General features: G+C 38.8%; 1 protein-coding gene across 3 annotated transcripts; it reads left to right on the forward strand.

Moving 5' to 3' along the window:
• The first annotated feature begins 1,879 nt into the window (after positions 1-1,879).
• On the forward strand, positions 1,880-14,111 carry LOC145502522 (BLOC-1-related complex subunit 8 homolog). 3 transcript variants are annotated; one of them, XM_081481847.1, is made up of 9 exons: positions 1,880-2,577; positions 3,353-3,409; positions 4,290-4,402; positions 5,171-5,235; positions 5,961-6,006; positions 6,854-6,912; positions 7,726-7,795; positions 12,430-12,519; positions 13,179-14,111. In XM_081481847.1, exons 1-9 carry the CDS (start codon positions 2,505-2,507, stop codon positions 13,194-13,196), a joined length of 591 nt encoding a protein of 196 aa, XP_081337973.1. In that variant the 5' UTR covers positions 1,880-2,504; the 3' UTR covers positions 13,197-14,111. The 3 variants fall into 3 exon arrangements, with proteins under 3 accessions (XP_081337973.1, XP_081337979.1, XP_081337966.1); XM_081481853.1 differs by lacking the exon at positions 12,430-12,519; XM_081481840.1 differs by lacking the exons at positions 12,430-12,519; positions 13,179-14,111 and having other exon boundaries at positions 7,726-8,754.
• Positions 14,112-14,706: the final 595 nt, after the last annotated feature.

Here is a 14,706-nt window from a genome sequence, read left to right on the forward strand (position 1 = left end):
ACATTACCGCATTGTATCTGCTTGGATGGGACTTAAAGGTGGATGGGGTTCGATTGTTTAATTGTGAGAGTTACTTTTGTTAATTGTAAATACATATTTAGTTCCTGGTGTTAGATCTCATTAGGAAATTTATCTTTTAGTTTACATTTTCTGTTGAAAAGAGTTATAGGCGATGTAAAAACCAAAGAGGGAAGGGAGGTGATATAAACATTTACTCCAATTTTCAACTGGTGATTATTAACAGGAGTCGTATTTGATCTTTTTAAACCTTAGGTTACCATCCTCCACCACCTTTGCAAGACCATTTGAGCAGGCCCCATTTCTGGCAATACACGCAACCACCATGGAAAGCTATCTATTTGTTGTCATTGTACTATCAATTAAACATATTTTAAAACCCAATCTTGTGGGGTTTTTTTGTTATTTGCTGAAAATGTACGCTTATCATTCTCTTGAAGCCAATAATAAACTCATCAATGCAAAAAGCAACAGGGAACCTGGGATGGATGGCGCTGAGGAGAAATCAGACTTTGGGTTCATGTTTACAAGTACAACCTCTGTGACACTTTTCTCTAGAATATTTCTTTGTAGGTCAGTTTAAACTTAATGTAAAACAATAGTTAAAGCTATCTTTATTTACATAAGATTTATGATAAAATTTAAAAGCATAAAGTATAAAGAAAATAACTGATTATCATTTCAAACTTAGAGGCAGTAAAGCTATTACAGTTTCTCAAGACAGATGCTATTAGAAAACAAGGGGTTTGGTTATAATAAGAGATCACCAGATATTGATCTTTCCAGCTTTGTCTTAACCTTCTTTACTGAACTCTTTGTTTTGGCGATAAGTCATTTTGGCGTTACAAGTTTCTCCTGGATAAGGTAACTCTTATTGCCATTATTCTTTCCTCTTTAACTCACTTGATGCTGGGAACTAGATTCTGTATTTTTTAGTTCTTTCCATGTAACGTCCTATGAGTTTTATTTTACAGCCTATACAAGTTTAATTGAACTCACTGTGATATTAAAAAAAAATTAGAACCCAAAGCACCAGTTTAGGATACCTTTCTTGTGAGAGGTGCGAGACAAGAAATAGCTTTGCATTGCATGCGGACGCCCGAGGAAACAGATCCTGCTCCGATCTCATATTTGACAAACATTTTGACATGAAATAAAGCACCTTTCTACCAAGAGGTCTCATCCATGTTATTCTGAATATCATCCGTTTCATCTAGGTCTCCCGTACAGTGATATTATATCACTACCACCTAAAATATCCACACGTGTGCTCGGCTTGCGTCAGTTGGTTGGCGTCGCTGAAGAAAATGTTATCGTTGACAGTTCTTCGGATAATTTAGCGCAGGAAAATAATTCCTTGGTTCATTATTTACTTTAATTTCCAACCCAGTATATGACTTGATAGTTCAAATGTCTTTGTAAGGGAGCATTTTCCAACAAATACTTTCTCATATTTCGAGGGTTTCGAGTGTTGATCAGCAGGTCCTCCACGCTATCGTCTACAAAATAATGGGTTTAAACCCACTGATCATTTTTATGCATATGTTAAATGATTCGTTTTCATCACCATTCAAACGTTTTAAACCATATCAAGATCACATTTTTGTGTTCGTGCTGTTCATCGTTGGGTTCTCCAGATATCGCCCAGGGAACGGGCGCGAAGCTTCACTTTTCAATCGCGTTTTCAATTGAGCGATCTCCAAATTTTGCGTGTTTTTGAGCCTTCCGACATCTAATTTTTAAAAACCAAGGTATTTTTGGACACAATATTAATAGGTTATCTTATTCCTGTTGTCTGTTGATCGCTTTCTTTCAAATTCTTTGAGTAATCATCGGATGAAAAACTTTTGTGGTGTCATTTTTTCCCGGGGGGGGGGACTCCCATATGGAGTGGACGGGGATGCTCGTCGGAAATTTTGAATTTAACCCCTAAAAGAGACCAATCTGGGCGTGGCCGAAGCTTATGCAGACCCCTAAAAGAGACCAGTTTATAAAACAGACAAATAAAAAGTACAGTGACATTTAATGATGGCGAATTTGTTTATATGAATTGAGTAAATATAAAGAATCAAAATACTTTCTGTTTTGTTATTTCTTCGTGTGCAACCCTTAACGAGACCTTGACGGCTAAAAATAATGACATTTTGCCCAGAACACCCTAAGCGAGACCAAAATCCGAAATTTACACCCCTAAGCGAGACGACGAGCACACCCGTCCATTCCATATGGGAGTCCCCCCCCCCCCGGGCATTTTTTAGCGGCCATTGAAACTTCACGGGCTGGCTCACGAGTGACGTCATAATGGCCAAGATCATCGGGCGCGCAATCGCATGGCAACCCAAGCAAAGTTGACCTCTCCCTCCTGAACTGGGTACTAGCCTCGTCTTGTTGCGAGACACCGCGGGGCAAATAGTCATGAAGTATCAACTTGACAGTGAAGGTTAATGGCGGTGCGGTGTGTGTTGCCGCGAGTTTTCAGTAATTAAATGGCTGGTATAAGTGAAATTTACACTGCAAAAGCCATGTTAGACAGTCACATGGTTCATATGGGGAAGCAAGGTGAGAAATTAAAACCAATATAATCATGATGGGTCAGTTTATAAGGCGGAAAAGTCACTCTGATGACCAAAACAGAATCAAAGGCACAGAGTCTAAGCGTGTTTGACTTTGGCCGCTATCTGGAGTTCCGGCTCTAAACAGAGGCTGATGATCAAGCCTAATTCAAAGGTGACTTGGGCGACCTTTTTTTGGTATTCATGCACAGGTCATCTGTAGCTTGACATTTGATGTACAGTACTGTACATGAAGTACGTATTATTCAGTTTTACTGAAATTTTGCCTTTAATAAGCTTCACTGCATATACCTGTGGGATATACCTTCAGGGCCATGACTAAGAGTGGCACAGGGACATGGGGATGGGGACGGGGATGTGGCCATTGGATTCTGGGATGTCGGACTCGGGGACATGGATACAAGGACCTGGGAACTTGGGGAAGTGGGGACATGGGGACTCGGATGTGATAAACAAAAAACAAATGATGTTTTTGCTGAATGTGTAAAATCATACGACTGATCATAGTCTCTTGGTAAAATATAATTTTCAGTGGTGTCGAGAAAGGTATGGCATTATGTCTTGGAGAGCAGTAGAGCTTGTCAGCAGTAGCTGAAGATTTCCAGCATCCATGGTTTGGCCTGATATGTTGCTTGCCTATTTTACCGTGAGAACTTTGGGTGCTATTCCAAATGTGTCAAGTTTTCTTTTGTGTACATCTCTAGACATGAAATATTCATTGGGTAGAATGGTGACATTAATGGGGTGCTTTCAATTTACAGTAGACATGGGTAGTGTGGAGTTCAGCAATCAAGAAACAGAGTACAAATTAAGGAGAGGTATGTCAGCTTCTAATACTTTGTTGGTCATCCAAGGATCTTATGAACAAGTGATCCTGCAACAATATTCATTCATAATTTCCTAAGCTGACTTACCCATCATGGAGTTAAGAGAGAAGGGAGAGTAGAGAATACTGGTATTTATAATTATTACAGTGTATCTCCAGTTTCTACTGCATAGCTTAAAGCTATGGGGAGAATTGCTGTGTACAACGGGTACATAATCCTATGGAAGGGGGCCTACTCCATCATACATGTGTACAGGTATACATGTGTAACCCCTAGCAAGTTGCCGAGAAGCACTGTTAGAGTATACAACTTGCCAATAAACTCAACATGAATTCTCTAGACAAAGCAAGAAACTATGTTGGACCTCTGAAGCCAGAGTTCAGCATAAACCATTAGGCCACTGCATTTCTCACAATGCCCAGTATACACATCTACTGATGATTGATACAGGAGTTACCAAGGTACATGTATGGTATGGAAAACAGTATTGTGCTATTTGTCAAGCTTGGTAGCAAAATGTGAAAGATGATTGCTAGTCAGTGACACCTACTAAATTTAATGAAGTTGTATGCATTTGAATGAAGTCTTGCCATAGTGATAGAGCATCCAACTTGTGTATTGAAGGTCGCTGACTGATTGCCTTTAGTAAATGGCTTTGAATTATTTATGAATACATTAGAAAACCTTAGGCTTGTGCTTATGTTTCCTTACAACGGATTGAGTGGAAGGTTTTTAAACATACAAATGTATTGTTGATATCCAGTAACTGGTCTTTACATGTTGGTTGAACTGCTGTTAGGAGAACTTGGAGCTTGTATCAGGTTCAGGTTAACCTCTTTTGCTTAAATGTGTCTGTATCATTATACCTCAGTTACAGAAAAGTTTCTGGAGAACATTCACACAATGTTAAATGAACCATCAGTTGGGCTGTACAGAATGCAAGAACATGTCAGAAGATCACTCCCTCAGCTTGTTGACAAGAAGGTAGGATGTTAATTTGTTTGCAGGTTGCCTCAAAGAGAGTTAAAGCTCCTTTTTCCAGACCTTCCAAACCCTTTTCATTTTCACTACCTCATCCTGTTTGCAAATGATGTTTTGACAACTTTATATTACACTCAATAAAACTTAGATTTGTAATAGGTACTACTACTTACATGTAAAACCAAATGCCATCTAAGATTAATTGAAGGGGCGCACAGAATAAGGCCCTAAGGGACTGTTGATGTAACATCAAACTCTCCTTGTTTCACAACAGAATACAAGGCAATCTGTTAGGAGAATCTAGAAATTTATCTGAAGTCACTTGGGGCTTTTTTCCAGGCTCCCCTTCAATTGCAGTGCTTTTGACCAACCAAAATCAAATCTTCAGCTGAGTGTTCTAATATAAACGTACATGTACACGGTGTAATAATTATTTATAGCATTATTCCCAATCAGTGGTTTTCCTTGTAACAAAAGTGTAGACACTAGTACATGGCAATAAAATGGATTACTGGTAATACCTCCTTGCTAACAAAGATACAGTGTATGAAATGAATGATGTGTGTATGTACAGAGTACATGCAGATAATGCTCTAAATTTTAATAGCACAATACCTCATGTATACAATGCAACCAGGTGAAGATGTCACTCATTTTAAAATATTATTTAAGAATTTTGACTCTTATGTACATGAATTAAACCATTTTGTTTGGGATATACATGTACCATGTAAGCCATTAAATGTATTTTTTGTTGTTGATGCCACATAGATTGAGATGCAAAGTCTTCACAAGAAAGTTCAAGGAATATCATACGATGTTGAGTACTCACTGAAGTATGCAGCCATTACCTTACTGTTATGCACATAACTGTATGTGACTTAAGCAAAGAGTCTCACTGCGTTATAACATGACTGTATATTTAAGGAGGAAATGAGGACTTATAGACAAGGGTTTGCATGTTGGACTCTGAGTTAGTGCCTGCTTTAGGGACTTGGTGGCCAGCATCACTTTGTTGCTTGACACTGCCCCACAATGTTATGATTTAACTACTGGCATGTATCAATGCACATGCAATTCAAGCCAAGAGTTGTTATGTCAGATGAAAAACTCGGTCAACTCTGTAATACCTTATTACATCTACATGTACCCTTACAAAGTAGGGCTGTCATAGAGGTTTAAGTCACCTGTCACCTTGATTCTCACATCTGCAACAAACTTATTTCTCTCTGGGTGTATTGTATTAACAGCAGTCAAGTTCATCAGTAAGATGGAGGGCCCATCAAGTATGCACTACTATAACAGGTGTTACTGGTTACAGCCCTGTATTGCAGACCTGACATGTACATACCATAACACTCTCACAACCTTAGACCTTCAACTGCAATGTAGGTTAAGCTACAACAAGAATTCTGTTATTTTCAAGTCATTTGGGAAAAGGGCTAGTCCATGTGATGTAATGTAGTCAACATGACTGTACTTACAATACCTTGCAAGCAAATTTCCTACTTAAAAGCAAATTCAATGATTGAATGGTGTGTTTTTGTGCTTATTCTTCTAGGACTGTTCAGTCAATGCAAAATATTTCACATTTCACCATTATACAGGTATTTACACTTACAGTTCTCACCAATAACTGTTATTCTGACCTTACAAGCTCACTTTTTGATATTATATTTCTTGTCCACCTCAGTGTAAACTTTTTTACACTCCCACTGTATGTACATATCCATCTAGATGTAGAAAATATCTGTTTTATTTTCAAAATATCTGTAGGTATGATATGCTAGATAATGAAAGCTATGATACTTAAAGGGGCTGCTAGATGCTGACCACACAATTTTAAGCAATTTCAACTCTTAATAACTGGTGATAGAATTAACAGAAATAATACAATTTAACAGATTGAAATTGTAGACAAACTCTAAATAAACACAAGAAAGCCACAAAGGGCATGGATTGGCGAAATCAGAAGGAGATTGAAATTGAGTGCACAAGGATAAACTTGAAAAGCATTGGCCCAACTTTTTTTCAAGTTTATGCCAACTTTTATGAAAGTGTTCCTTGTAATGCTTGGAAATTATCCTTCCTTGATATGTGGCCAAGAGTACTGTAAAAGATGTGTGCTCAACCCCCCATTATTGACAAGAATCACAGGATTAAAGTGACCTACATGGAGGCCTTTGAGTCCAATAAACTTTGTCTTTAGAGAATTTCAGTTTCGGCCTCAATTTGTGGTATTTCAAATTTGACCCTAGCCTTTTCATACACCTACCTTGCTTTTGTTAAATGAATCTTGGGGACACTGTTCTTCTTTTAGTTAGTTGTTAGTTAAATAGTTAAATTCAAACACTATAACATGGGATTAAACATTCACTGTTACATGATCTGTGATATCAGTGCAACCAGATAGACCGCAGAGAGTTGGCTAATCTATTTGCGGTATATTTCCAGGAGTGTCTCAAAAGTGCAATTGCCTCTAAGAAAAACCTGGACAGAAGAAAGTTAGAAAGGTAAACTTGTGTAGAGCACAACCTTCATTTGATGCTTCCTGTGCTGGGAAAGACTTGCACAACACCCTTTTGAAAACAAAGGTGTATAAATACCGTATTTATTCGCCTATAAGCCGATCAATTTTTGCACCAAATTAAACTGGGAACTAGTGAAATCTCTACAAGATGGGGGGTCGGCCTGTAGCAGAATATTTTTGCAAAAAAAAAATTTCTAATGCTGCAAGAGTTTCAATTGAATGTTTATAATCGGCTATAAGCTGAGCGATTATCAACAAACACAAATTACCGGTGGTTTGAGTACGAGAATCATTGCTGTTGGTCATAAACTTATATTCAAGTGGTATGTACTAACAAATCAAATGCAGAGAGTAATCCCAGTGTAGACTAGCTAGCATCTAGAGGGGAGTAGAAATACCCGTAGTTGCTTTATGTTATAGAAACTGGCCAGGGCTTTACCCACCTTACCTGCTCTAATCTGATTTAGAGTGTTTTTGGTCTTGAATGATTAACTCAGTACCAAGATACAACATTTATCTTTGGGATAGGTTTGTGTGGAACTTGAATGCTTTGTATACTACTATATAAATTGAGGAAAATGTTGATTAATGCTATGGAAAGTTGCAATTGCACTCAAAGAATCCATCAACAAGGCAGAGGACAGATGTTTGTCCTTTCCAAAAATGTTTTACCATCACTATATAACGGCATATATATACGTCATCATGTAATATGGTGCAGTCTTGCAGGGAGTCATTAAAGGTGAACTTGATACACTGTTTATTCTATTCACATGTTTGATAATGCTCGTAACAGGAAAGACCAAAAAATGTTGGATGCTGCAGGGGATTTTGACGATGAACCAGAGGTTCTGGAATCTGTGGAGGTATGTTTGATAGTATTACTCCTTTATGAGACCAGTAAGTTAACTATTCATGGGCTAATCACTAATATGTCATGTGTACAAAGAATACTAATCAGTAATGATACTAGGACTGAGTGGAGGTCTGTAATTGAAGGGGTGAGTGCTAAACCATGCTAAGTGACGATTTGGGTGAAAAAAAAAATTTCGCGAAAGGGCTTGAATTTTTGCATGTGGTCTTCAATGTAATAGAAAAACGTGGTCCTGTATTTTTCTCGCTGGTTTTTGCTTCGTTTATGAAGACGACGCTAGGAAAACCGAGTGGTTTTTTTGCATACACAATATCTCGAAAACGAAAGGAAGCTTAGCGGAAAAACTGCGGGACATTGCTAAACATACCTAAACAAAACTGCATGCGAAATTTGGAGCGTTTTCGACAAAGTTCACTTCTGATTAAAATACCTAACGCCCTTTTCCCGCCGAGGCCTTCAAATAAACGAAGCCGGGCCTTTGTTATGATAAACAGAGCCGATCCTTTGTTATAATAGCCAAGCCAAGCCTTTGTTATAAGTCGAAGTCTCGCCTCGGTTTATCATAACAAAGGATCGGCCCGCCGCGACCGCAAGGACTTTGATTTCACTTAGAAAGCAGCAAAATGTCAATTTCACGCAACGTATAAGCTCAAAAGTGTTGATTTTAGGCCAAAAGAGGTTTAAATGTTGATTTCACGTTAACGCGTGACGGCAAGGATGTTGATTTCTCTTAGAAACCAGCAAAATGTCAATTTCACGCAACGTATAAGCTCAATGATGTTGATTTTAGGTCTAAATAGGTTTATATGTTGATTTCACGTTAACGCTTGACGGCAAGGATGTTAATTTCACTTAGAAAACAGCAAAATGGTAATTTCACGCAACGTATAAGCTCAATGATGTTGATTTCAGGTCCAAATAGGTTAAAATGTTGATTTCACGTTAACACGTGACGGCAAGGATGTTGGTTTCACTTAGAAACCAGCAAAATGTCAATTTCACGCAACGTATAAGCTGAAAAATGTTGATTTCAGGTCAAAAAGGTGTAAATAAAAATAAAATAAAACAAATAAACATTTCAATAAGCACTTTTCCAAATACGGCAACGTCTTAAATGGCTAAAAAATCACGAGATAAATACATAGTTTTCGACAAACACGATCGTAGCTTTATGTCACGCATCGCCATAACTTCCAAGTTCAAAATGCGTTGGTACCTCTTATGCCTGATGAGGATAACAACTTTGGTGGCTGTTTAGTTTTGGATTTAAGAATTTGATGACTTCACGTGAAAACGCTCTATAAATAGGGCTGACAGATTAACAGATTAACCGTTCTGCGCAACGTACGGGTCTCCATACATCTGCATGTCCGCTGATCCCAGAAGCTCAAAACACTGCAAATCATGCCGATTTGAAATAAAATCAACGCAACCTGGATCACAGATCTATGTTACAATCGATCGCTACTTGTTGGTCATTATTATGTGTAAACAGTCTAGTTACCAGTTCGAGAAACGTCCGCAGAACGTGATCGCAATGCATGCCGGGAAGGGTCTTTACACCTCGTGCGCGGGAAAACATGGCGGTCGATACAAGACAAATTTTATCACTCTAAAACCAGTTCTCGCTTTCCAAACTTTGACGCTAGCAACGCGTGGCAATTGGGCCACGACTCACCAGAGGGTATTTTTCTTGGGCAAGAACTGCTCTTGGACTTTGCTGCCTGGCTCGATCTGACTTCGAACGCCGATAACACGATTACGGTATATCAGCTGCCTTCGAAGTTTCCGAACACATTTTGATTCTTTAAAACGTGCTGATGACTTACGGGTTTATCGAGACTTTATGATGCCTCTCAATCACCAGGCAGGCACACAAGGTACTTTAAAACAATGCTTAAGATATTAGTTGACAGAGCTCTAATGCGGCACATCTCTTTTTTGTTCGATGTATTTCGTTTGACGCTCGATCGATTCACTTGTTGTGCTCACGTCACAATAACCGATGTAAACAATCTGTTCCCAGATTTCCGCTCTATATATGCTGTGAGATTTGATTTTGACTTCATACACTATAAACTGTCTGCCTGTTTGCTGTTCAACAAATAAACTCCTAAAGACATGGCTTGGAAAAGCCAAGTATTTTTGCATACGTTATAACTCGAAAACAAAGCAAAAACCAGCGACAAAAATACAGGGCCGCGTTTTTCTATTACATTGAAGACCACATGCAAAACTTCAAGCCCTTTCGCAAATTTTTTTTTTTCACCCAAATCGTCACTTAGCATGGTTTTGCACTCACCCCTTCAATTATAGGTGTGATTAATAAAATCAGACCTCATAGCGTGAGTTCCATTTCAGGGCTGTGCTTTAGAAGTGCCTGGGTGCCCCAGGAGACTAACTTTTGACTTTGGGCGACTGGAAAAACTTACTTCTCTCGTATAAGCTTAAGTGCTGGTCACCCAGGATTTCAATGTTAGGAACCTTTGGGCTCCTTGAAGGTTTTCTTAGACCACAGCCTTGCATTTTTTGGATTTTGAGTATGACTGTAAAAGACAGAATTGGACAACACCAAGTCCTAGTACCAATCAGTCATAACTTTAAAAATAAACGGCATGCAATGCATGCAGAAGCGATGACATATAACTGCCATTCCTAAAATTCTGTCTAAAGTTGGAAAATAAACAAACAAATGGATGCTTAAACGTAACTAGAAGACAATAGACAAAATACAACAATGACTCCAGTCCTGATACCTGTGTTTTTAAAACAACTGGAAATCTAACCAGCACTTTGTCGATGCTACAAGCCGCCGAAAAACGATTTCACTTGATCCCGAAAATCAAGATGGCGGTTTGCAAGGAATATCGTATGCCAGCATTAAGCGATGACGCCATAAGTCATCGCTTAAAAATCTAGGAAAGCATTTACACAAGGCAAAGACCGCTAACAATTTATAATCTTGGTGACAAAATTTATTGAAACAAAGCCATTTCTGCAAGGTTTTGGGAACATAAAGAAGGAGTATTCAGTCACAAGAGGGAATGGTCCAAATAATGTGTGTTTGGCACATGCATTTTGTTAATGAGCACCTTGTTATTGAACAACTTAGATGCCTGTGCTACAATTATTTTGGTGAAAATAGTGTGTGTTGAGAACCAGTTAGGCCCAGTTCAGACGTCCTACTTCTGTCATGCCAAACTTAATTTTAATAAGGCTTGACTTTAGCACCGAAGAAACACAACTCTGATTAAGACGTCGTGCCAGAGTCATACCAAATTCAAGATTTACTGAAGCCACGTAACTATTCTCCTCGTTGCTCCCCGCGAAAATACAATCCCACTAAAATACGTTAGTGTGAAGCCTTGGTGCCATCTGGGTCATAGCTGCCGGAGCTTATCCCGGTTTTTGTGGCATGAAGCAACTAGGAGTATTTCTACTCCCCCTGGACAGGATACTAGTCCATCGCAGATCACTCCCTCGCAATTTGTTAGGTTTCCCCAACAATTCGCCGGTATCCATTCATACTCCTGGGTGGAGAGAGGCACTGTGAGAGTGTCTTGCCCAAGAACACAACACAATGTCCCCAGCCAGGGCTCTAACCCGGACCATTCGATCCGGGGACGAGCGCACTAACCATGAGGGCATCGTGCCTCCACAATACATTAAATAAAATATATTTTATGAATTTTGCTTGGCGCAGCAGAATCGCTGCCGTGACAAAGTCATGTAGCTCGGCAGAGCTTGTCAAACTTAACTGCTTGCGGAACTTAATTCAAAAATTTGATATAGATGCCGGCGTTCTTCTGTCATGTTTGTTGAACTTAATTTCTGAATTTAGCTCAGCACGGCAGAGGCACGACGTCTGAACTACGCCTTTAGATTTGAAAATTTCTTAATAGTTATAATTGAGGGGGACGTCTTTTGCGTGCATGAAATTATTCAGGAAATGAACGTGTATGCCAGTGTAAATATCAATGGACATAGAATCAGAATTGTTTTTAACCAGCATGATTGCTAATTTCTTGTTAATGTAAACGTAATGAAGCCTAAAAACTGATTGCTAGGGTGTGTATGTATAAATGCATGTTTGATCTTTAGATTTGTACGTTATGCTAATTATCAACTACTTAGCAAGAATTTATTCAGTTTAAAATTAACTGAGAAGTGCAAATCAGACATAAACACTGTCAGAAGAGGTCACGTAAAATAAACCTAGGAATGACAAATAACGGTACATTATACATTGAACTTCTGAATTATTATTTCGTGAAAATTTACAGGTAACTTTTTTTGTCCCAAATTTCCTCTCCTAAATATTTATGAACAAACAGTTCCAGTGACAGATGTCATCTATCTTCCATAAAGAATAACAGTTTAAAGACATGGTCGCTCAATGGCTCAATCCCTCTTTCAAAAGACATGCGAGAGACATGTCTAGTTACATTACCTTTACTTATATAAATCTTAAAAGCATATATTAGTGATAATATAAATTAATAATATAAATCTTAAGAGCTTATTTTAGCGTCATTTTTGTACATCTAACCATTGACCACTCACAGAATGTATACTAAGCAGTACTGGCATCTAACGCTAATCAGTGTAAGGTGCTTGTCCTCTCAGGGGTTCATCTGCCCAAACTGTATGCAGACATGGAGTAACCAAGAAGAGTTATTACAGCATTGGCATTCTGCTCATGATCACCTGCCACAGGTGTGCTTACTATCCTCTAACTCTTGACAATTTGTAATATATCTTGTATACGACTCTGGTTTGAGGCAAGTGTACTCTTGACTAAATCTTAGAAAGAATGTTGAAGGAATCTTCTTGATGCTGCTCAGATACTTTGTAATTTTCTGCTACCATGGCTGCATTTACTGCCTTAACAGTTGGATTTTGAAAGCTGTTGGAATATGTCAACAGTTCATAGATTAACCAATTAAAGATACTCCTTATGTCTAGCCTTTTCCTACCTCGCCTTTTCCAACCTCTTTCCAAGGTAATAACATCGCTGTGTTCAGACTTCCTAAAGTTACCTTTTATCAGTAGAACTTTATCCGTTTTATTTGATTCCGTCATTGGTAAATGCGTTGACGGTTCCCTCGTCTTTTCAAGAATGCTTTTTTTCTAAAATCAACTTCAGATAAAAATTAGGTCTTAAAGTAAGAGGTACAATAACAACCAGGCATCGTAAAAGATCTATAAAAATGTTTTGAAAAACTAAATAAAATTGTAGTTACCTCATAACATAAATGTATTGACGAAGACAAGATAAACATAGAGATGAATTATAAGCACTAATTAACTCTAGATCTTGAAGTAAGGAAATGTCCATTCCGGCAAGTTTCTCACGTGACCTTAATATTCTATAGGGGGGCACCAAGGAATGATTCATCATGTTCATAAGACGAGGCGACTGTTAAAAGCCTTGGAGAGTGATCAAAAGAAAAAGGGAGTAACCAAAGCTTTATCAGACTGCCGTAAAGAAAGACCGTTTGGATGGCACTAATCAATAATCGTCATAAAAATGGAGCATTCTGAGGGAGCGAGAAACTTCATAAATGAACTACCATGCACACAGATGCTACACTCAATGTTGAGCCATTTTGCTGCCTTGTGTTTCACGACGGATATCTCGGATTCAGTATAACCAATGTGAGCACGCCAGAAACACTTTTGATTGACATGGTGTACTTGACTGAGTCGACTGTACCTGAAAGAAGGTCCAAGTACCAGTCAGCAAAGTTGCTGGTAGCAGACCTGTTTACATCATTGCACCTTGAGTATTCGAGTTTTTTAAAACTGCATAACCTGGTTGAATTCTGAAGTGTTGACCACGTTACTGCTAAGTAAGCTCCTTGTTTGACCAACATATCCTGATTGTATTGTTCTCACGACCAATGTGCGAGATTTTTACGGTTGATGTTCGTGATTTTTTTCAAATGTTTGTTTTTAGGCTTAGCCTGGTCTTCCTGTTTACTAAGAGAGGATGAAGGGCGAGATTATTCGACTTGATCCCAAGGTTATCCTTCTCTTCAGAAGCTCTTTTCAGACTCTCCGGTCTTCCCTTCTACCTGGAACGACTAGAGAATAAAATTTACCGGAGGCAAATCTGTTTCCATCCTTTGTCTAATGAGCGCTTTCGCGCCGTAACCCTGACTCTAAAACAACTGCACTCTAGAACCGAACTTATTCGGTATTGACAATTTAAACCCGATCCTTTTGTTATTATTGTTGTTACCTGTTAAATTAAAGGTGATATTTTGTAGAAGTATGTTCTTTGTAGAGTTTTTGAATAAGGTCCCCCCCCCCCCCCCCCTCCGAGTAAACGTCAACCGTGACACCATTAAGGGTTGAAAATTTTCTAGAAAAACCATCTTTTCGAGTCTGAAATGCCCATTACTGTTTTGGCGCAAAAAATGCCAAAAAAACTGGCACATAAGTGCAGGACAGGACGGTTCCTTTCTTTTATAGAGGGTTACATAGGCCTACCTTGCCCGGATTGCCGATCGCAACGCGGAATTTATCTCTCTTTCCCACCTCCGCTCTTTAGGAGGGAGCCTGGGCAATATGTACTAGAGCCGACAGGCCAACCATGTGGTCGTTGTTTTGTCTTCCATCGTTGACATAAGACGGGTAATTTTAAATGATAAATGATTGCCGCCATTTTTCCTTTTATGCCCCAGGCAAGCACTTTTAATGCTCCACAAGAACGGAAAACGATGACATCACAAAACAGTCGCGTTGATCGAGGCTAGGGCTTCCAGGAGGAAAATGTGTACATTACTTAGACTGAATATTGCGAGTTTTAAAAACCCAAATCAGGATTGATTAGGGAGGGTTTTTTCCCCTACATCAATAGAAGTATAGCGCCACTTAAAGTTTCACCGAAGCTTTAAA

The sequence above is a fragment of the Orbicella franksi genome, chromosome 1 (assembly GCF_964199315.1).
Source record: "Orbicella franksi chromosome 1, jaOrbFran1.1, whole genome shotgun sequence".
In the NCBI taxonomy this organism is placed as follows: Eukaryota; Metazoa; Cnidaria; class Anthozoa; order Scleractinia; family Merulinidae; genus Orbicella; species Orbicella franksi.